Genomic DNA, 24,827 nt, shown 5'->3' on the forward strand with positions numbered 1-24,827 from the left:
CACCATAGCCCCCACAGTGGCAGAACCCAGTGTAGTGGCCTTTCTGGACGCCTGGGCCTTCTATCAGAGCCAGGGACCGAGTCAAGGGTCGTTCTCGGCAGCAACATCAGTAGCCTCAGCTACTTTTGTTCCACCTTCCGCCCCCTCGGAGACCTGCAGGCCTGGCGATCTCCCAGCCACTGCAGCTAGCTATTGAGGCACCGCCACAGCATGCATCGACGCTGTTGGCTGTGGCACCATTGTCTGCGCAGTCGGCACTGACGACACTGATGGTGCTGACATTGACTCCTACAGCACCACCTGCAGCCCCGCATTGGGTGTCCTCTGTCTCGGCACCTACAGGAACAGCACTGTCCAGGTCGGCTCCAGCCTGGGAATCCCCAGGAGTTGCGGAACTCCTTGGGTGCCATGGTGAGAGAACAGCCACTCTTTATGGGGGCTTCTTCCTCACCAGATGAGACACTGGCGGGCACCGCTATAGCCCCAGCTTTGGAGGGTAACAGGGTGCTGCAACAAGTTGCCCAGGGCCTGGGCATTCATGAGGAGAAGGTAATCAGAGACATGGATCCCATGATGGACATCCTAGTGCCCTCCAAGCCCGCACATATTGCCCTCCCTGTCATCAAAACTGTATCTGTCACAACCAAAACTTTGACAAACCCCAGCCTCATTGCCTCTCACAGCTAAGTGCAGTTACAGGTGCTACTTTCTGTCATCGAGCATCTATACTTGCATCTGCTGCCTGATTCCCTGGATGTGGGCACTGCTAACCAGCATGAGCAGCAGGGCTATCAGGGACCCTCCCCTAAGAACAGAGAAGCGAAAGGACTCAACCTTTTTTGGTAGAAAGGTCTATTCCATGGGTGGGTTGCAACTCCGCATTTCAAACCAGCAGGCTGTTGTTGTTAGCAGGTACTGCTATAATACATGTGGAGCAATGGAAAATTTGCAAAGCGCTGGCACAACACTTCCATGCCAAGTTCTCGGCCTTGGTCAAGGAGGGCAAGCTCATCTCCTCAGCTTCCCTGCATGCGGTGCTAGACGGAGCTGATGCTGCCTCCAGGGTGATGGCTACGGGGTGCCCATGAGACGGGGCTCTTGGCTCCAAGTTTCAGGTCTGCCATATGAGGTCTAGCAGACTATTCAGGTCCTCCCTTTTGAGGGTGTGACTCTGTTGTCTGAAAAGACGGATAAAAGGCTTCGTAGCCTAAAAGACTCAAGAGCCACCCTCAAATCGCTGGACCTCCATACTCCCGCCATGCAGTGGAGACATTTCAGACCGCAACCTCTTCCGCGGTTCTACCACCAATGGAACCGACTATCTGGTTCCTGGAGGAGAAATAGGAGCGACAGGAAACCCAAACTAGCTCCCTGGCCCCAAACCGACCTTTTGAAGGCGCAGTCGAGGATGGTGCACCAGAACAAGAACTGGATCTACCCTGCCTTACTTTTTCATCCCAACTACCCCCTTTCTACTGTGCATGGTCCCATATCACTTCAGTCTGCTGGCTGTTCTGCACAGTAAAGTGGGGATACTCCATCCAATGCTGTACCCTCCTGCTCTTCCACCCTCCCTTCCCCATCTTCAGGTACCCCTCTCATGAGCAACTCCTTATATAGGAGGTGCACTCACTCATTTTGCATAGGACAGTGGAAGAGGTTCCTTGGGAGCAGAAGGGCAAGGATTTCTTTTCCTGGTATTCCCAGGTCCATCCTAGACCTGAGAACTCAAGAAGTTCATGAAGAAACTCAAGTTCCACATGGTCTCTTTGGCCTCCATCATCCCTTCATTGGATCCAGGAGACTGGCATGCCACCCTCAACTTGAAGGACGTGTACTTACCCATAGCAATAACTCTGCCCCACAGAAAATACCTCAGGTTTGTGATAAACAACCACTACCAGTTCAGTCCTCCCGTTTGGCCTGTCAGCGTCACCTTGAGTGTTTACCAAGTACATGGCAGTCGTGACCACATTCCTGCACATGCGGCATTTACAGGTGTTCATGTACCTCGATGACTGGCTCATCAAAGGCCGCTCCAGAGCTCAAGTGGAGGCACAGGTCGACCTCATAAGAGTGACGTTTGACAATCTGAGCCGCCTTCTGAACGTGGGGAAATCAACGTTGTCTCCAGTTCAGTGGATAGAATTTATAGGGGTGGTGCTGGACTCAACCCTGGCCAGGGAGTACCTCCTGGAAGTGATGTTCCAAGCTCTCAGCAACAAAATTCAAAGTCCCAGGCAGTTCCCCACCACTATAGCAAGGAACTGTCTGAAACTTCTAGGACACATGGTAGCCTGTGTCTATGTGGTGCAGCATGCCAGGCTCAGACTTCGGCCTCTTCAGTCCTGGCTAGCGTTGGTGTAACAGCCAGCCTGGGGCAATTTGGACAGGGTCATAACCCTACCATGCCAGGTTCTCAACTCCCTCCTGTGGTGGCTTGATCTATAGGTAGTATGTGTAGGGGTCTCCTTCTCCAGCCATCAGCTGTCTCTCTCCCTAGTGATGGACTCATCAGTACTGGGCTAGGGAACACATCTGGGGGACCTCAGGACTCAAGATCCCTGGTCTGGGGCAGAGCTCGCTCTCCACATCACTCTCAGAGCTGAGAGCAGTGCGCCTGGCGTGCCAGACTTTCCATACCCACTTAACAGGGAAATGTTTATTGGTAATGCCAGACAACACCATGGCAATGTTCTATATCAACAAATGGGGGTGCACTCTCCTCTCCTCTCCCCTGTGCCAGGAAGTCCTCTTGTTGTCAGACTTCTGTGTAGAGCGTTCAATACACCTTCAAGCATCGTACCTCTGGGGTACAGAACAAGTTGGCGGAGTATCTCAGCAGATCGTTCCACGGCCACGAGTGGTCCTTAATGCCTGGATGTCATGAACTCCATCTTCCATCAGTGGGGCTTTCCCCAGATAGACTTGATCGCCACGTGGCACAGCAGAAAGTGTTAGCAGTTTTGCTCCTTCCTGAGTTACAGTTCGGGTTCCATCACAAAAGCATTCCTCCTCCCATGGGGAGACCATCTTCTTTACGCATTCCTGCCCATTCCACTCGTTCACAAGGTACTCCTCAAGATACGGAGGGAACAGACTTCAGTGATATTGATAGCTGCAGCCTGGCCCCACCAGCACTGGTACACATTACGAGTCCATGGAAGCCCCAGTCACCTTGCCGCTCTTCCCAAACCTGTTGACCCAGGATCACGGTCATCTCCAGCACCCAAACCTCGAGTCACTACACCTCACGGCATGAAAGCTCCATGGCTGAATCCAGTGGCGCTTTCCTGTTCAGACTTGGTCAGACAAGTCCTCCTTGGCAGTTGAAAACCCTCCACCAGGGTTACCTAGCTAGCCAAGTGGAAGAGATTCTCAATCTGGTGACATAACGCAGTTCATCACCCACTCTTGCTTCTATACCGTTTATATTGGACAACCTTCTCCATCTTAAGCAGCAGGGGCTGTCCATGTCCTCAGTAAGGGTTCACTTGGTAACTATCTCGGCCTTCCATCCAGGTACTGAGAACCGATTGGTCTTTGCCAATCCTATGGTTAGCCGTTTCCACAAGAGTCTCAACAGGCTATACCTGCATGTCCGACAGTCAGTCCCAGTCTGGGACCTCAGTCTGGTCCTTTCCAGATTGACGAGGCCACCCTTTGAACCACTTGTGACATGCTCCCTCTCTCATATACAAGGTGGCATTTCTGTTGGTGATAACCTCAGCCAGGAGGGTGTCTGAGCTCAAGACCCTAATATCAGAGCCTTCCTACACAGTATTCTATAAGGACAAGGTTCAGCTCAGGCCACATCCAGCTTTCCTCCGGAAGGTGGTTTCTCAATTCCACATCAACCAGGACATTTTCCTCCCAGTGTTCTATCCTAAACCACATTTAAGTGGCAGGGAGCAAAGGTTACATTCATAGAATGTTTTCAGAGCACTAGTCTTCTACGTCGCAAGAATGAAGCTGTTATGGAAGTCTGTTAAACTCTTTGTAGCTGTGGCAGACAACATGAAAGGTGTCCCAGTCTCCTCCCAACAAATTTAATCATAGCTCACGTCCTGCATCTGGGAGTGCTACAGCTTGGCAGGGGTGCCTGCTTCTTTGCTCACGGCACGCTCCACCAGAGCACAGCTTCCTCGGCAGCATTCTTGGCACAGGTTGCCACCCAGGAGATATGTAGAGTGGTGATGTGGCCCTTCATACACAGAGGTCACTGCGCATTATGCAATCACCTGGCAGGCCAGAGACAATGTGGCCTTTGGTAGAGCAGTACTCCAGTCAGTAGTCAACTCCAACCCCACCCCCACCTCCAGAACTTTAGTCTTGGGAGTCACCTAATTGGAATGGACATGAACAAGTACTTGCAGAAAAACCGGTTACTCACCTTCTCGTAACTGTTGTTGTTAGAGGTGTTTTGTTCATGTCCATTCCAATACCCACCTTCCTATTCCTCTGTCGGAGTAGTCGACAAGAAGGAACAGAGGGGGTATTGGGTTGGTAGGGCTCTAGATTCAGCATCATAAAGGCATAACTCAAGGGGGTGCCTGAGCCGACGCGATGGATGCTGCTATGGGAAAAAATTTCCAGGTTGCTGCCCGCACACTCCTAATTGGAATGGACATTAACAACACATCTCAAAGAACAACAGTTATGAGAAGATGAGTAACTGTGTTTTTTCTGTTGATAACTTGTTTTACTTTTTCAAAACATTTCACTGCTGTATATTGAACTGCAGGGTAAAATCCTGAGTAAACTACCAGGCTGGTGTGCATTCTGTCTCTTTGGAGGCAACAAACTTGATTTTTTGTGAGGATGCAGTGGGAGGGACTAGAGACTACAAGGGGGATGGGAAGGGCTGTTGAGATCCCCCTGTAAAAAGTAACCAAGCTGATGAAGTCAGGGTGATGCCATTGTGCTGTGAACATGATGCTGGTTTCAGGGCTCTGAGCCAAACTGCATTCCACAGAAGTACCTGGGGTTACAGAACAGGCATTGGCAGAATCCTTTATTGGTCTGAGTGAACCCCAAATTGTTATGACATTTTTCTTTTACAGAGGTTAGAGTCTGACCAATGGGTGCTTAACACAGTAAAGGAGGGGTTACCTCACCTGGTTCATTTCTTCAGTGTGACAGTACATTCAAGCCATAGGAAGTGTATTTATTTGTAATTAGGAACATGCACTGCCAATACACAGTGCTACCCATCAGTCTGTCCTCAGCACTGAGGGTGTTCACCAAGCCTATGACAGTAGGAACAGCCCATATGCATCATTTTGGAGTGCACATATTTTCCTGCCTGGCTGATTGATTAGCACAAAGAATGTCAAACGGAAATGTACAAAACAGCATCCTTATCACAGTTCTTTTCTCATCTGGGGCTAAAGTTGAATGTAGAGAAACTGACATTACTGTCAACACAACAAATTAATTTTGTAGAAGCAGAACTGGACTGTGCCCACGAAGGCTTTCTTTCCAAAGGACAGGTTTCAGTCTTCCTTTGTAAAAACCCCAAATCTGACCCATGGACAGCAGTACATTCTTGCCTTCAGCTTTTGGGGCATATGGGCTCAGGTGTCTACATGTTCAGCATGCCAGACTTCACCTCGGATGTCTGCAGGCCTGGCTTCACTCAGTATACCATCCAAGCATATGCTTTATGGACATGCTGATTTGCTCACTTGCATAGGTGCTTCGGGACTGAATTGGTGGATAGGTCCCTGGAACACCTGCAAATGGGCTCTTTACCACCAGAGCTAACAATGACTCTTGTAACAGATGCATCCATCATGAGCTAAGGTTCCCATCTGTGGCAGCTTTTTAGGCTCATGGACTATGGACATCACAAGAGTCTTCTCTCCATATAAATGTATTGGAGCTTTGAACCATTCATTGCGCCTGTGAAAATTCATTACTACCATCAGGAATCAGGTGATTCAAGTTCTCACTAACAACAAACTGCTGTGTTTTATCTGAACAAGCAGGGAGATGCAAGATCCACAAGTGGATCACTTCATGACAAAAATAAGTTGAACTTTTGCATAAAAGAACAACATATCACTAAAGAAATTTCAGCTCCCAGGAGTGATAAACAGTATAGCACAATTCCTCAGCAGACACTTTATAGAGCATGATAAGTGGTCAGTAAAGGAGGAGATTCTGCAAGAGATTTTCTGTCCATGAGGGTACCTGGTAATAGCGTCCTTTGCAACCATCCTAAACAACATATGCCCAAAGTTCTGCATCAGGGCAGGTCACAGCCCTGACCCCATGATAAATGCTTACTACTTCCCTGGTTGAGTAATCTGCTGCATTCCCTCTAGTTCTGTTACTTTTGAGGATAATCAGGAGGCTAAGAAGAGATGAGGCAATCTTAATCCTTGTATCTTCTGCCTGGACAAAACAGTACTGGTACATGGACCTACATCAACTCTCAATTTAATCAGCTATAGCTCTGCCTTTTGATTGAGGATCTCTTGTCTCAGAGCCAAACCTAGCCACTGCACCCCAGTTTACAATTTCTTCACCTCATGGCTTAGATGATCTCTGGTTGAGCAGTGTGGGGGAAAAAAGTTTGCCTTCAAGATTATTGGACCATTTTGGTTAGTAGCAGACGGATCTCCACCTGAGTCACTTATGTAGCAAAATAGCTAGTACTTTAATTTATTTTTAAAAGTAGTCCTTCGCAAAGCTCTAAATGTTGGTGTGATTTGTGTAAATATATCACTTTATAAGTAATGAAGATTTTTAGATTTTTGAAAACCTAATATAATTTGGACTAATATAGATTAGTCATAACAAACTGTTAGGTGTGAGTCATAATATATACTGAATAGGCTATGTGTATTATGCACACAAATAGCTCAACAGATTTTTATTACACTTTCCAAACAAAAGATATTCTGAGCTGTGAGAACAAACTAGAGAAATCAGTCTAAAACCTCTAGAGAAATTAAATTATTGAAAATGATGGTTAAGAAAGGATGTGCTATCCCACCCTTAAACGCAGCATAGCATCATGCTGTGCAAACAAAAGATCGTGTTATGATGTGAAGTATCATAAAGTTAACCTTGCCATAAATTCTGGATGTCATTTTTTACGATGACAGATCTGGAAATAATAGTTTTGCAGAACTTTCCAAACAAGCAGCAGGAAAACTTTTAACACCCCACACTAACGTTTACCAAACTTTGGAAAGCTGAGTCTCTCCAAGAAAATGAAACTAACTGCATCTCCCCCTTCATTCCTGCCACATGGCATTAAACCAAAATGATCAGTCACTCAGGCCTAGTCTGCACTACAGGGTTAGGTTAATGTAAGCTGCTTTGCGTTGACCCAGCCATGGAAGTGTCTTCATTTAAATTTGGCTCCCACCAATGTAAGTGCTTCTTTACACTGATTTAATAACACTGCATCCCTGAGCGGCATAGAGTCATAGTTGATGTAATTAGGTTTACGCAATGTCAGTGCAGACATTGTGTTGCTTAAGTCAACTGTTACTGGCTTTCAGGAGCTGTCCCACAATGCCCCACACGGACAATACAATCAGTACAAGTGCTCCTGATGAAGAGACGTGCTGCTGACAGAACGAGTCAAGTGTGCATACACACATGTGACTTTATAACTGATGGCTGTATGCTGATGAAAGTTAGGTCAACATAGGCCATGTTATCACTACAAAATTAAGAGAAGATTATCTAGATCCTTTTAATATTCTGTTTTCTTCCATGCTTTGAGCAGTGAATGAGTTAACAATAGTGACCTTTACAGTACTATCATTGACATTTGAGTTAGAAGCTATGGAAATGAATGGAGCAGTTGACACTTCAGAGCTATTGTTTGAGGCGGTTTGTAGACTGAGACAGGCATCATTGACACCTGGGTCATGTTTTCATGGTTTTCTTTGCAACCATAACAACTAGAGACTGACTTCTTTGTGAAACGAAAGCTGAGGTCCAGAGAACAACTGAGAGGCCTGTATGCTGTCCCGTCCTTCACCCTGTTCCCAGGGGTGCTGCTGCAGGGTGGTACAGTGCATGCTTCATAAAACACTGCCCTACATAAATACTGTTTTTTTTATTTCTAATTTTTTTCCATTTTGAGATGTATTACTGTCAGAGCTCATTGATGGAGCCTATAGATGCACATAAATACAGTTTCAAACTATACCTCTACCTCGATAAAACACGAATTCGGATATAACGCTGTAAAGCAGTGCTCTGGGGGGTGGGGCTGCGCACTCCAGTGGATCAAAGCAAGTTTGATATAACGCGGTTTCACCTATAACGTGGTCACATTTTTTTGGCTCCCGAGGACAGCGTTATATCGAGGTAGAAGTGTACATAATTTAAAAGCATACACCAGGATTTGTGAAGCATAGAAATGTATTAGCATAGCGTGTGGTAGACAAACATTCAACAATATTAATCTTTTAGGACTAAGAGTGAAAACATTTTTCCAGAAAACACATGTTCAGTTTTTTAAAATTATCTTCCTAATCAAGCAAGATTCAAAAACTAATGTACATACAAACAAGTAATGTAAAGAAAACTCCTTTCTTTCAAAAGTTATCAATTCCTGGTCCTAGTAACATGTGCAGTGTGGAAAACATCAGTAGCTCAGCAATGCTTGAAAGATGCTTCGGTGAATCCTGAAATTCACTCTCTGAAGCTGCTGTGTAGAGCCAGCGGCTGCCCTCCCATGCGCTCTGGTGAGGGGCTGAAACAGTGCTGAATTCCACAGAGTCTGGCTGCCATATATGGCAAGCTTGTGAGTTGTTTGTGAAATGGTAGCTCCCCGCTCTCTTAGTGGGCATTGGGATTTGCAATTTCTGGCTGAGTGACAGCTAAGAAAATTGAAAAGCTTGTATAGCCCAAGATAGTCCCCAGCTTAACACAGCCAAAATGAAACTGTCAGCCAGACAAGATGACGGATTCTTTTTCAGCCTGATGATCCTTTCTGCTGAGCATCCAAAACACATGGAGATTTCATCTTTGAACCACTTCTCTGCACTCTTTCCTGCTTGTTGTTGTTGCATGAGGGTTACTGCAGCCCTCAGAGATCCCAGAGCAAAGGGGAAAAATGGTTAGGATCTGCGTTAGGTTGCTGGAGTTCAATGCTGCTTGAGTTGTCTCTATCCTCATCTCCCATCACATATAGGATTCTTCATCTCCAGGATTGGGAGGACTGGTCAGCGGCCAGTTTACCCACTGTGGCAAACTGATACAGATGCATGCTATCTACAAACTCCATTCTGTTCTGTGAACTTCATTTTGATTGTAACCTATATTATACCTTCACTTCTGCTGTGTAGTCTTCAGCCTGGGCTGGGACACCCAGGAGGTGTTAGAAGAAATCCCTTCACCTCACGGATGGGCTAGCAATGGGGAGGGTAGCAATGGGAAAACTAGCAAGAATCTTTTGCCTTGATTTGTTCTTCATTCAAATGAGTCCACCTTAGTACATTAGGCTTGCTGGAATCCAGAGGAATTAGTTTTCTCACTTTGGAACCCAAGGCTGAACTGTCAGGTTTTGAAGTTGCCTGGGAGGTCACCTAACAAAAGGGGCCAGAACTTCAAGGGCCGGAGCTTCTTGAGTCTGTGGCTGTCATGGGCCATCTGTTGAATAGGAAGAGAAGAGAAGACTGAGTAGATGGAGTGGGATGGATTTGTAACTTCTGTGTTTTGTCTAATAAGTAAACTCTGGTTTAGAAGTTTCTTTGCAAAGTCTGTGCATTCCGTTTGGTTTAGCTTTCACAGGGTCCACAATGAGTTAAACTGTAAATAGGAGTGCCCATGCAGTGGAGCTCTGGTAGGGCATGCTTAAACTACTGGGGAGCCTTTGGAGGGACAGCACAGTCTTGGGGCATGGTCATGTGGGCTGTGGAATACCACATCCCAAGAATCTGGATGGTGGGAGCGTGCATGAAGGGCTGGACTAAGGCAGTGTGTAGATCAGGGGCAGGCAAACTTTTTGGCCTGAGGGTTTCCAAAATTGTATGGAGGGCTGGTTAGCAGAGGCTGCGCCTCCCCAGACAGCCAGGTGGGTCCGGCCCCTATCCAACCCCTCCTGCTTCTTGCCCCCTGATGGCCCGCCAGGGACTCCTGCCTCATCCCCACCCACTTCCCTGACCGCCCCTGGAACCCCTGCCCTGACTGCCCCCCGCCGCCCCATCCAATCCCTCTTCTCATTCCTGACTACCCCTGGGGGACCCCTGACCCATCCAACTACCCCTTCTCCCTGACCGCCCCTGGAACCTCTGCCCCTGCCACCCCATCCAACCCCTCCTCATTCCTGAGTGCCCCCCCTCGGGGACTCCTGCCCCATCCAACTACCCCTCTCCCTGACTGCCCCGGAACCCCTGCTGTCCCATGCAGCCCCTCCTCTCATTCCTGACTGCCCCCCCCAGGACCTCTGCCCCCATTCACCCCTCTGTTCCCCATTCTCTGACAGCCCCGACCCCTATCCACACCACCACCCTGAACTCCCCTGCTTCTATCTAACCCCCCCTACTCCCTTACCATGCTGCCTGGAGCACCGGTGGCTGATGGCACTACAGCTGTGTCGCCCAGTGGACTAGGACAGGCAGCCGTGCTGCCTGGCTGGAGTCAGCCATGCTACCGTGCAGCACAGAGCATCGGATCAGGCCTGGGCTCTGCAGCTGTGTTACCTGGCAAGAGCTCACAGCCCCCGCTGCCCAGAGTTTTGCGCCAGCGGCGCAATGAGCTGAAGCTATGGGGGAGGGGACTAGTGTCTGGGGGCAGGAGCTATGGGGCTAGGCAGGAGGGTCCTGCGGGCCGTAGTTTTCCCATCTCTGGTGTAGGTGCGCTAAGACTCAGGATTAAAAGCACATGGAATCCAAAGGTTGAATCCAATACAGCAGCCTGGTATCTGACCACAAGGGGCAACTGAATCATGGTTATAATACCTGTTCATAGGAGTCTATTGTGCCTTTCTTGCTTACCTGGACTGGAATTGACCCAGAAAAAGCAGATAAATGCAAATATATGCATAATTTTACCATATTAAGCAATTTTAATACTTGCCTCTGGTTCACTGGGAAAAATGTTTATCTTTCATATATATATGAAGCTTGGCTAATATTTGTTTTTCTTGCAGCCCAGCTAGAGGTAAACTTTAAGGAAATGGAAAATCATCTGTTGCATCTTGAAGACCTATGTGGACAGTGTGAGTTGGAAAGGTACAAACATATGCAGGCACTGCAGCTGGAAAACTACAAGAAAACAAAAAGGTAACTAAACTACAAATGCTATGAATGGTAACATAAAAATAACTATCAAGCCATTAGTTTATAAACCTTTAATTCTCAATGTAAAATGATCTTGATGCTTTTCCTTATCATAGGATGTGGCCCATTTTGTTGTCAAATAATTTGTAAATGTTAGGGTTATCCATGGCAGTTGACATATGATCTACAATAGGGTCATTTAACATATTTGTTTTGCTGTTAGTGAAGTATGCAGAGTATGCATTTGGAAAAACATCAGTGTATAATTAGTGTTCAGACGTGGGTAAAATGATTCCTCTGAATTTCAGTTGTTGCTTGCCACAAGCAATAGGAATAAAGGCACTAAGAAAACATTCAATTAATTGTCATTTTAAAAAAAGTTCTTTATCCCATACCTGTATTTTTCATACTTTCTAATCTACAAAGTAGAAACTACTTTTTTCTCTAATCCACCTTTCGCCTCTGCCTCTAATAAATGCTCTTCCCAAATTGGCCTTTGCTGCCACTACTGCTCACTTGTCACTGTTTTTTACATGGACTGTCCTAGAGTGTTCCACTTGTAGCAATAAGTAGGAGTATGCAGAGTCTCTTAAAGCAAAAAAAAGACGCTAGAAATGGACTAATCACTTTCTGGGTCTTTGGGGTTTTGTCAGGAGAGTGTCTAAGAGAAATCTTCTAGTTAAATATGAATAAAACCACAGGTAAGCACCACCCAATCCCTGGCCCTGAGCCGCCACGCCCCTCCCCCCCCCCCCCCCCCACACACACACCCAAACTCCTACTGCCTGGAGGTGGGAGAGTGGCCGGAGACTGCCCCAGCAGCAGAAGATGACTGGTGCAAGGGCTGCCCGAGCTGCTCATTCAGCTCCTTGACCAGCCGCGTGGGTCGCTGCAGAAGTCACGGAATCCGTGTCCTCTGTGGCCTCCATGACAAAAGCGGAACCTTACTCATGATAGTAAAGCTAAGCATATATGCAGGTGTTTGCAGGATTGAAGCTAAATAGAAAGACCAGGGTGGGAGAAAAGAAGCTTCATTATTTCCGTTAAATAGATGGGGAACTGAGTCACAAATTGGCTAAGTGACTTGTCCAAGGTCACACAGGAAATCTGTGGTAGGGTTGGGAACTCAGCCCAGATCTTCTAGTTCCCAGACCAGTGCCTTAAGAACAAGAGCATCACTTTTTTCTAGGGCTGTCAAATGATTAAAAAAATTAATGACAATCACGAGATGAAAAAAATAGTCATGACTGATTGCAATTGTAAATGCACTGTTAATAATGAATACCATTTATTTAAATATTTTTGGATGTTTTCTACATTTTAAAATGTCCTGATTTCAGTTACAACACAATACAAAGCGTACAGTGCTCTCTTTATATTTTTGATTACAAGTATTTTCACCGTAAAAAAGATAAAATAGCATATTTAATTTCACCTCATACAATTACTGTAGTGAAAGTGCAACTTACAAATGTAGAATTTTTTACGTAACTGCACTCAAGAACAAACTACTGTAAAACTTTGACCATCATTCCAGAGGACATGTTTCCATGCTGATGAGGGTTCTGCTCAATAATGATCCAAAGCAGTGCACAAGTGATGCATGTTCATTTTCATCATTTGAGTCAGAAGCCACTAACAGACAGTTGATTTTCTTTTTTGGTGGTTCGAGTTCTGTACTTTCCACATCACAGTGTTCCTCTTATAAGACTTACGAGAGCATGTTCCACAGCTCATCCATCTCAGATTTTAGAAGGCACTTCAGATTCTTAAATCTTAGGTTGAGTGCTGTATCTATCTTTAGAAACCTCTAAAAATCTCTGCAGTTTTTCATGTCTGTAGTGGAAGTGTTCTTAAATTGAACAACATGTGCTGGTTTGTCATCCAAGACTGCCATAACATGAAATATATAGCAGAATATGGGTAAAACCATGGAGCAGGAGACATACAATTCTCCCCCAAGGAGTTGAGTCAGAAATTTAATTAACACTGTTTTTTTAACAAGTGTCATCAGCTTGGAAGCATGTCCTCTGGAATGGTGGTTGAAGTGTGAAGGGGCATATGAATGTTCAGCGTCAAATGATATCTGGCGCATAAATACCTTGCAACCTCAGCTACAACAGTGTCATACAAATGCCTGTTCTTGCTTTCAGGTGACATTATAAATAAGAAGCAAGCAGCATTATCTCCCATAAATGTAAACAAACTTGTTTTCTCCAAGCGATTGGCTAAACAGGAAGTAGGACTGAGTGGACTTGCAGGGTCTCAAATTTTACATTGTTTTGTTTTTGAGAAATGTAGAAACCTGCCAAAAATATTTATAGTCTTAAATTGGTATTCTGTTGTTAAACAGCGCAATTAAAACTGCGATTAATTATGACTAATTTTTTAAATTTAGTTAATTTGTGTTGCGTTAATTGCTTGAGTTAACTGCAATTAATTGACAGCCATACATTCTCTGTTGGGACAATATTACCCAATAGTGGACTCAGTTTTTTTCATCACCACCTTGTTTGGCGCAGGTATAGTGCTGAAGAGTGCCAGTCTACCAATTCCCAGATACTAGTTAATTTGCCACACAACTATTTAAAATCTTGTATGTAAAGAAGTATATTATTGAATCCAGTTAAATGTATTAATCCTTCTGAAGCATTCTGAGAGGATTTTATTCAGTATATGTGTTGAGGCATGCAGGTATCTTTTCAAAGAAATCCCTTTGGAAGTAATTTATTTTCCAAGGTGTCAAAATATCTATTAAGTTTACTAAGCAGCTGTCAGTTCTATAAATAGCTTAACTTGCTTGGCATACTTATACTTAATCGTTTGATTGATGTTAGTTATGTGTAGCCAAAATAACAAAAAAACAACATAAATTATACCTGATGAATGATATACGCCATTTTTAAATGATTAGTGGCCTTATGCATAGTGTAGTGTTTTGGAAGATCCCTCTCTGTTATAAAATTTAGAATGGAAAGAAATAATGCTTTAAGTCAACATTAAACCATTAAAATTCATTTCACAGTAGTTATGGGAGAACTGTCTCTCAGAAATGGACCTCTTTATCTAGTCCATGTCAGATGACTTATGTTTTCCCATTGTGTGTTGAGTAACTGTTTTAGAAGTTTACTACTTCAACAAGATGCTTAAATATTTGATTATAATTACGGCTAAGATTTTGTCATGGTTATTTTTAGTAAGAGTCATGGACAATAAACAAATTCACAGAAGCCTGGACTTGTCTGTGACTTTAGCTGCTGCGGCTCCATGATTTCCCCTGCCACCGTGGTGGCTGGGAGCTGTGGGGTTCCCCTACTTCCCAGGGCAGCTGGAAGCTGTAGGAACGTCCTCTGCCTAGGGCAGCTGGGAGCTGCAGGGTGACCATATTTCCCAAAGAGGAAATGGGACACCCCAGCCACTTGCCCGAGGCATCCCCCTTCCTCCCTGCGCGAGGCTGTCGCCTGTTCCTGGGACTCTGAGGAGGGCCTCCTCGGGAGTCTATCATCTGTCGCTGGAACCTTGCAGGGGCCCTGTTGCTGCTGTCTCTGGAACCCTGCCAGGGCCCTGCTGGCTGCCAGCTCGAGTCCCGCAGCCCCTGGGGCTGAAGCAGAGAATATCACGGAGGTCTCTGGAAGTCACGGAATCTGTGACCTAAACATAGCCTTAATTATAATGCATTTCAGAGCCTGTTTAGTTTATCAGAGCATTACTCTCTCAAGTTTTGATTCTAAATTGTAACTGTTTTGTCTGTTTAGGCCCTGATCCTTCAGTTGATTACATGTGGGCACAGGAATATACCTGCATGCAACAAGCTGTAGGTTCGTGGCCTAAGAAAGGACAGGAACTGTCTGTGTTTGTACAGCCCTTTGTACAGTTGGACCCTGGTGCAAAATGAAGAATAATGCAATAAAACAACCAGAAATAACCATATAGAAAAACCTAAAAGATTTGGTCACTAATGAAATCAGTAGGTAAATTTCAGATGACAAGGCAGTAGCAGTGTCAGGAATAAGAAAACTTCAAAGGTTTTACTCACTTTAATCTTGTACTAATGGTTCCAGATGTTGGTAATCTAACAACTACACACTTAATTGATTTGCACATTTCTATTTAAAATTTTTTTATAGTTCACTATTTTCCAAAATCAGGTGGGGCTAATATAACACATACAATTAAATATCGTGTCACAGCTGCTAGGCTGAGTGACTGATCAGTGAAAAAATTTGGAGCGCAGTCTCTAAATTTCCTGCAGTTAGGAATATGTGTGCATGTTACGCTGTTCCTTATCTGGTTTCAAACATACTAATTTCATGGGGTTTGAAATTGACAGGACTGTTTGTTGCACTTGAAGTTCTTTGAAAAACAAGTAGGCTTCTTGTTCTCTAAGGTCCATACATGCTTTTAAGAACAGAGCCAACAGAAAGATAAAGGAAGGAAGCTATTCTTGATTAGAACAAATCTAAAATTCTGGGTTTATTATTGGTAGGGTAATCTTTTTTAGGAGCTGAGCATTTAACATTATTGTAATCCTTGGCAGGACTATTTTGTCTGGGGACATTTTAAAGAGACAGATCCATTTAACTAAGGGGTAAATTGTTTTTAAATATAATAGACTCAAAGTGAAATTTGTTTTCAGGGTAGATTTGTAATTCTCTCACAGGCTTCTTGTTTCTGATGTACTTAAAGAATTTCTTGTTTGTTTTTGACTTTGGCTATTTGTCCATCGGTTTCCCTCCTCCATTTAATAGCTGTCTTATATTTTGTGCTGTAGATTATCCTTTTTTTTGGCTTCATTAGGGTTGGCTTTTCATTTTCTGAAGAATCTCTTTTGGCTTGAATAAGTTTTTACCTTTTTATTTAACCTTTCTCTTTTATCTCGTTTTCCTGCTTTATTTGTTTTATGGCTAGGCATATCTTCTGTAACCATAATATGCTTAAAAGTCAGACTCTGCACAGTGGCTATTTAATTTGCTCAGTCATGAGCTTTGGTACTTTTATTAGGCTTAACTGTTTCTCTAATCTCTCTCAATATGGTGTACACCAGGGGTCAGCAACCTCTGGCACGCGGCTCACCAGGTTAAGCACCGTGGCAGGCCGGGCCAGTTTGTTTACCTGCCACGTACTGGTGCATCAGAACTACTCGCTCCAGCTTTGCTGTAGCTCGTCCCAAATCTTGTCTTGTTCAGTAGTACCTGTTTCAGTTAGTCCATTAAAAGTTCTAGTTTAGCTAGAGTTCGAGCCAGAGTATGCTCCGGGCCCCAAGGTTTAAATTGTGCGAGTCTTGTAGGCATTTGATGCCCAGAAGTGACCTACACGCTCGACTGTCTCCACTGCCTGGGCGAATCCCATATCAGCGATGCTGTAAAATCTGCAGGTCTTTCAAACCCAGGACGAAAAAATAGAGACATGGAGTAGGCACTAACTTATGCTCGGCACACCGGAGTACAATCGCTACCGGCACTCTGTCGTTGGCGTGACCCCCCAGCACCTTCCATTGGCCAGCACCACTTCCCTGAACCCACTTGAGGAGAACAGGCAGTCAACTGAAGTAGTAGGAGCCAGTTAGGCCCTTAAGATGTTGATATCTTCCCTCACTCAGGCCCTGCTACCTGCCTGCTTATTTGTCCTCTTCAACTGAGTGTTGAGAGCCACTATAGCTGGCACAGAACAGCAGTCATGAGTGAAAGAAGAAAATGCCCCTCTGGGGCAGCATTCAGAAAAAGAAAGAAAGAAAGGAAGCTTTTCTATCTAAGCAGGAAGGAGCTCTCCTGAGATACACAGACGCAAATGTTCATGGTGAGCCTTCCAGCCCCAGTGAGGACGTGAGTGGTGAGAAAGATGCCTGATCTTCCAGTTAGAGTGCAGGTGACCTGGCAGCTACTACATATCCATATCTCCATCTCAGATGGATGTAACCGGGGGGGGTGGGGTGGATAGAGGGCAGAGGAGTTCAGGGTGGTGGTCAGGAGGGAGTGTGGGGTGTAGGAGGGGGTGCGGTGTGCAGGAAGGAGCTCAGGGCAAGGGATTGGGGCAGAGGAGGAGTGCAGGGTGTTGGGAGCAGGGGTTGGATGGGTGGTGTGGGGGGTTCTGGGGTGGTTAGAAGAACAGGGAGTAGGAGTGTTGTGTGGATGGGCAGGGGTCCCAGGGTGGACCCGTCGGGATGGGGGGGGGATAAAGTGAGGAGGCGTGGGGGGAATAAGAGGCAGGGGGACGGGCCATGCCCTGGATGTTTAGGGAGGCACAAATCTCCCCAACCGCTCTCCATACAATTCAAAACCCGATGCGCCCCTGCAGGCCAAAAAGTTTGCCTCTGCCGGTCTTACCAATTCAGATGAGGGATTTCAAAATGTTCTGAAGAGTGCACAGAAGGTTGGCAGAGGAATCTTGACACTTGAAGCTATAATTCCCATTCATTCAAGAATACAAGAGCATCAAAAGAAGCGACATTTTTTACGAGGCACGGGATATATCCATCAGAGACCCCCAAACACAATTCAATTTTGAGTTCTTTAACCAAGCGTGCTAGATTGTGCAAATAAGTCAGCTGAAAAAAGTTCATGGCAGCTCAAAGAACACAGCAATATATTGGGATGGTGTATGATATCCAAAAACTCCTCACTATACTGAAGAAAGATCACCCAGCAATGCAGAGGGCACAGAAGAAGTGTGAACATGGAATGACGTGTGATATTGATGTGAAGTGATTTCCGGTGATGACTGAAAAGCCCTTTCAGAGATGCATTTCAAGCAGGACTCAACTACCAAAGGCTTGTCTGGAAATATGTGACAAATAAGTTGACCAACCCTCTTTCCAAAGCTTTGTTGGTCTGCGCATATTTAACACTTCCTGTAACAGTTGCCAGGGATGAATGCACTTCTCCAAGCGAAGTAATAAAAAAACACATCTACGCTCCACAATGACACAGGAGAGGCTGGTTGACCTTGCAACCGTCTCCCCTCTTAGATAGTGGATCTAGAGCAAGGGAAGGCAACCTATGATATGAGTGCTGAAGGCGGCATGTGAGCTAATATTTAGTGGCACTCGGACCATCCTGGCCACTGGTCTGGGGGGCTCTGCATTTTATTTAATTTTAAATGAAGCTTCTTAAACTTTTTAAAAACCTTATTTACTTTACATACAACAATAGTTCAGTTATATATTATAGACTTATAGAAAGAGACCTTCTAATTACTTTAAAATGCAATACTGGCACGCAAAACCTTAAATTAGAGTGAATGAATGAAGACTCGGCACAGCACTTCTGAAAAGTTGCCGACCTCTGATCTAGAGACTGGTCTGTCAACAGATGCGGTGTTCACTGAGCTGGGCACAGACCTTGGTTCCTGTCCATGGCCACCAGGCACTTACCCTCAATACCTGTGTGACTGATTGGGGGCCATCGATCTCTCATGGAAGGGAGGATTACCTGGACAGACCTCTGCCTTATAGAGCTTTTTGATCTATAACTCAATGTGACCGTCTGTACCTCTCTATTCACCCCTTTTACGAAACCATATTAAATTTTGTACAAAGCATACTTGATTTGCTGATCATTATTGTCCTGGTTAAATGTAGGGCAACGTTATATGTAAAGATATAAATTCCATTGTATAATATTACAAAGACATATTCCAACATGTTCTGGGAGGCAGTCACAAACAAATTCCACAGAGATAAAAGACTAGCTAACGCCTCAGCCAGGTGTCAATAAGTTCAAATGGACCAACACCTGAGTAAGTGGCCAGTCTTGGGCAGGAGAGAGGGTGTGGGCAAAAAAAGCTACATTTTGACAAAGAAGAAAGTTAAAGTTCATGGCCCCACAGACTTTCTGAACATCAGCCAGAGATGATTCTTGTGCTAGAGAAAGGGCTATAAGAAAAGAGGACAGATGCTCCAGATAATCTCTGCCTTGCTCTCTATCCATAGCATTATCAACACCCGAAGAAGAAAGGAAGCAATGGGACGGGAAAGCGGGGGCGGAAGTTAGATTCTGGCTCAGAGAGGTTCAGCTAGTAAGACTGCTGGAACATGTGGTGAGAGAGACCTTTGCTTTGTATTGACTTGACTTGACTTGTTAAATTAGGTGTTAGTTGCATTTTACCTTTTATTTCTTTGTAATCAATTCTGAATTATATGCCTCATTACTTGTAGTTAGTTAAAATATTTCTGTAGTCAATTTCTTGTTTTATCTAACCTTGTGTGTTTGGATTGAAGTGTTTGGGGAAACAAGATAAGATTTGTGCATATCATTTTTCTGTTAATAAATGATGGATTTTATATGAACTTATATTGTCCAGGAGGGCAGTACAAGGCACATGTGTCTGGGGGAAAGTGTGGGACTGGGAGTTTGTTGGTGTGGTCCTGTAATGTAATTTGTGAGTGGCTGGCTATAGCACGCATACAGTGTAGCTGGGAGTGATTTACATGCTGAAGGCTGTGCGCAAGCAGACTAGTAATGGTGGTTTTCAGAACAAAGCAGGGTAAAAGGCACCCCAGGTTGGAGAATTGAGGGGAGACAGCTGTCCATAAGTCCAGATTGTACCCTGAGTAATTTACACTCCGTCACTCAGGCTGCTTCTGAGCAACAGCCACTTTAGATTTCCCTCCAACCTGAGGATTTACCAGGGATATCCTATCTCATTCAGTTAATTTATTGGATTCTGCTGTCCTAGTCATCCCCTGACAAATCTATGGTACCTCCTAGTACTTTTCAGATTGATGACTTTGATCTGCACCCAGACTTTTCCATCCTGGAGTGGATGAAAGGCAAACCCAGCTCACCTCAGACACTGTTGAGATAGATATCTAACTGTGTGAGAACCTGCTTTGAGTTGGCTAAGGTGGATCCTCTTACTTCTGAGCTCACTTCACCAGAGCTCAGGCAGCCCCTGCAGCATTGCTGAAAAAAGGAAAGTTACTTACCTGTTTAGTAACTGGAGTTCTTTCAGATGTTTTCTATATGCTGATTTCATGACTCACCCTCCATCCTTTTTACCTAAAAGTCCGTAACCACCCAGCATTCTTCAGTGGGGAGGAAACTGAGTGGCAGATGGCCCAATCTACCCTTTTGTGTGTTTGGTGCAGGACACAAGGACACTCAGGGTGCATGTGTACAAAGTGGCTTGCCTCACTGTACACAGCGTCTCCTAGTGTTTTTTTGGAATGTCTAAATTAAAAGAATTAACAAATGAGGGAAATGAAAGATTTCTACGCACACGCACACTCTTACCTCTTACTGCCTGTGGCAGGGAGAAGGAAAAGTAACTGAGGGAGGGTTGTGGTCACTCCACCCTTTATATGCTCACGTGGAAACCCAAGGAGGCACGTGGTGCATTTGTGGCCCTGACAGATACTGCTATTCAAAATAGCCTGATTTCTCACGCCTCAGATGCGTGCATATCTATAGACGGACACATACTTAAAGAAGAACATCAAGTTCTATAGTACAGTGCCAGCAGGCACAACTGACATTTCAGGGAAAGAGTAGGTAGCAATGAAAGCGTAATAAAAAAAAAAAGAGAGAGAAATTGCATCAGTAACATATGAATGGTAAGCATGAATTAACTGTGTGTGTGTGTGTGTGTGTGTGTGTGTGTGAGAGACTATGTAACTAGTAAGTGGGAACCAATGAACAAATGTTCCTCTGACAAAGTAAAAAGTCACAGTGCAGCAGTTCAGTATATTGCCATTAAGTTGAAAGCTAAGCTGAAGTGTGTTTTCAAACAAGTATAGACATTCAAACAAGACAGAATATTGTTTGCAACTCAGAATTCATAACATACAGTGTTAAGACAAGTTATAGATTGTTTTTCTCTGCAATTTTATTTTTAAAAATATTTCCCATCACTTGCTTATCACAATCCAAGATAAAATCCAGAAGATGTTGCATCTTCCCTGCTGTGGCAGGAAAAGTTAACAGCTTATGTGGTGCAGGGAGCTGCATTCCTTGAGTCAGGTCCTAGTGATACAAATTGCAACAGAGAGGGCACCATCTCAGATGTCGTCAGCTATAAAGCCTTTCAGATCACTTTTGTGATGCCTCATTAGGACAGAGTCACTAAATTATGTATTATATATTTATGAAGAATATTTGACAGGATTGGGAAAAAATTCATTTTGTTTTTCCTCCAAGAAGGACACAGTGGGCTCTTTTTTTCCCCCAGGGGATCTAATTTTCTTATCTCAAATGTCACTTTGAAGTGCTTACATGAATAAGCGAGATGAAATGGACTGAAGTATTTAAAACAACTCTCCAAAGTAAACTTTACATATCGAGATGTATGTAGCAGAAAAGGATTCATGTTAATCTGTTGTCCCAAAGGGTGCAGAAAATAGTTCTGTTTTGATTCTTCAAAATCAAATGTAAAACTTTTTGTCTAGTGAAGTAGAAGATAGAGATCAATGATTCTGCAAGGGAGGAGACATTTTTGATGGTTGTATTCAAAACGTATCCATAAAAATAATTCAGAAGTCCCTATACCAGTATTTTCAGCAGCTTGCCACATCAGTTAATTAAGGAGCAATTTTTGTTTTTCTGCACACAAAGATTGCAAAGATCAACTGGTAATCAATCTATTAAAAACAAATAAAAACCGCTACTATTATAATACTGCCCTCAACTTAGCAATTTAAAGAAAATGATAGAAGCATTTTGCCCTCCATGTGTTCCTATAGATTTAAACTACATGTTTCAGCTGCAGGAGAGGGAGGAATTAAAACAAGAACTAAAAGAAACCATATTGATATGAGTGCAAGATGGTCAGTTGAACATGGAAGTGTACCGAAGAGTGGTTACAAATATAGATACAGGAAAAAAAAGTGTTTCTACTCAATTCTGTTTCTTCTGGATCTGGGGAAAAAAAACCCTGCAAGATTCTTTGATCCACTTTGCAAATGTTGTCATTCAAGACACAGAGAAAATTATGGAGACTGCATCAAAGTGACAGAAAAATGGTGGAAGCAAAATCATTGAAAGCAGGAGAGATGATGAATTCACAATTTTGTCCATTTTTAAGAGATCAGCATTTCTGTCCAGCCTGCTCGACATGAGTAGTATTTCAGAACATTCAAATTTGTTTGGTTGAAATTTCATAATAGCATAGTTCCTAAGAAAGCGAACAGATTTATGATACATTTACCAAAAGCAAATACAAAAGAGTGGTAGGTCTAGCAAGTTGGTAGACTGGGGACTCAACTGGTGATCTGTTTTACTTACAAAACTGCAAGCTTTTCATTTTGAACAATATATGCACACTTTTGAAGCAATAAATGAGTATAAAGTGGATCACATCCTCGTAAAACTTACTGGGATTTTTCCACAATGTTTTTCTAGTGTTTGCGGTGGGGAGGAGGAAACACTCTGGAAAAGTGACTTCGCCAAACTGAAAAAAATCCACTTAGTTTTAACTTATGAACTAAAAATAAACCCAGAGGTTCTCCAGAGTTTTCCATAACTTTCTAATGTTTCTGCCATTTTTGTGATGTTGGCCAGAATGTCAGATTGTGTTTCTGCAATCTGTTTTAATATTATTCCCTGATGCCTGATGTATCCCATTAAAAATGTCAACTGTTCTCTTGCCTGATGTACATAATGAGCTAGTCTATACAGAAAATCTTTGAAAATTTAGCTTAAGAATATCAGTTTGATAGGCTCTACCAATACAGTCTTGCTTCCTAGCAATGTAGTTCTGGAAAAGTAAAATTTATGCTTGCTTGCAATGCTTTAATCCTAGAAAGTGCTGCAGCTACATACCGTTTCACACTGAGCTCTTACATCAAATGTGAGAGAGTGATTATTTTTATTACTTTTGGAATCTGAGTTAAAAGCTACTGCATAATTTTAAAAAGGATATTTGAATTGCATTGCCAAAAAAATTACACATTTCAAATATAGTATTTTAAGTGTGCATTTAACCTATGAACATTTTATATATATTTTAATTTAAGCACTCAGGAGGCTTCATGTTTTGTTTTTTTATCAGAAGACAGATTACATTTTAGTCATGAGTATTTTTAGTAAAAGTCTTGGGCAGTAAACAAAAATTCATGGCCTGTGACATGTCCATGACTTGTAGTATAGACCTCTGAGTAAATCTTGGGTGGTGGGGGCAGAAGGGGGAAGAGAAGAATGGTGGCGTGCTGCCTAGCACCAGTGCTGCTGCAGGGTGTGCATGGGGCAGGGTTGGCAGGCTCCCTACCTGTGAGCCTTTCTGGAAGCAGTGACATGTTCCTTGACTCCTAGGCGGAGGTGCAGCCAGGGGGCTGCACATGCTGCCTCTGCCCTGAGCGCCAGCTCTGCAGTTCCCATTTTCTGGGAACTGCGGCCAATGGGAGTTGCGGGGGCGGCGCCTGCACGCAGAGGCAGTGCGCAGAACCAGTTGGCCACATCTCCACCTAGGAGCCAAGGGACATGTTGCCACTTTTGGGGAGACCCCGAGGTAAGTGCCACCCAGAGCTGTCACCCCCTCGTGCACCCCAAGCCCTGCCCCTGAACCCCTTCCCACACCCAACCCCCTGCTGCTGCTGGGGGGGGGGGGTGGCCCAAGACTATCCTAGCAGCAGCCAGTGCGCCTGGCCTAAGGCCTGCCCAAGCTGCTTCTGTGGAGGTCCTGGAAACTCACAGAATCTGAGACCTCTGTGACAGACTCAGCCTTAATCAGGAGTATGTCAAGCTTACACTACTGCCACCTTTCAGGTTTCCCTAGATAGGCAAGAGGAGCTGTACTTCAGGAATCTATCCAAGGGGAAAGAGACCTTGAGATTAAAGCAAACCTTCAGCTCTCAATGCTTGGCATCTTGCAGATAGGTATTTGAGTTAATTACAGTGAGGGCTGAATAAAGAATCAAATGCTCTTTTCTGCATTCTGTGACAGATATAATAGCAGTTATAGATTAACTGGAGTTGAAATTGAGATCACAACTGTAAATTCTGGAAAAGTGTCGAACTATAGAGTTAAATAAGAATAAATACATGGCTAAGGCCCTACTTGAATTGCAGGATGATCGTCAAATAATTGCGGCCGAGTTGCAGACAAGAAGTGGAAAATTGCGGAAAAGTAACAATAGGCCTTTATTAATGGCAGTATTTGTTTTTAAGAAAATTTTGCTGGAACAATATAAACAGTCAAGTATTATGTTATGCCTGCTAATACTTTTTGAAAACTGGCATTTTGCTGCAACTGTATTAGTCATTAACGCACGAGGCTGATAGCGGGAGCCCTGCCGTGTATGGGGCTGACAGCAGGAGCTGTAGCTGCTATCAGCTCGGATAAAAAGGGTTCTGCTGTACTAATGGGGGATGGGAGGGAAATGTGTGTTGCAAACCTCAAAATATATGCAAAATTATGGACTGTGCAAAGGAGGCTAATCAAAATTGCAGTGGAAGCCTAATGTTGCGGGATCCAGAATTTCTGTGGTATCACAGATTAAGTAGGGCCTTATACATGGCCCAATATTTTTTTTTTTTAAAGTGTCTTGACAGAATCTTGAAAAACTTAAACAGCAAAAATAGGTGAACAATAAAAGTGACTGGTCACAGAAAAGGACTTTGATATAACAAACCACACGGGGGG

General features: G+C 44.1%; 1 protein-coding gene across 5 annotated transcripts in view; it reads left to right on the forward strand.

Annotated features, from left to right (window-relative positions):
- Positions 1-24,827, forward strand: part of DTNBP1 (dystrobrevin binding protein 1) — a 177,735-nt gene that overhangs the window by 36,846 nt on the left and 116,062 nt on the right. For all 5 annotated transcript variants that reach the window (XR_004372590.2, XM_032772605.2, XM_032772603.2 and 2 more), the window contains exon 6: positions 11,126-11,258. Coding sequence is in view for 4 of the 5 variants with exons in the window: in XM_032772605.2 (XP_032628496.1) it covers positions 11,126-11,258 (133 nt within the window). In the remaining variant the exon portion in view is untranslated. The remainder of the gene's footprint in view (positions 1-11,125; positions 11,259-24,827) is intronic.

This window comes from Chelonoidis abingdonii, chromosome 2 (assembly GCF_003597395.2).
Source record: "Chelonoidis abingdonii isolate Lonesome George chromosome 2, CheloAbing_2.0, whole genome shotgun sequence".
In the NCBI taxonomy this organism is placed as follows: domain Eukaryota; kingdom Metazoa; phylum Chordata; order Testudines; family Testudinidae; genus Chelonoidis; species Chelonoidis abingdonii.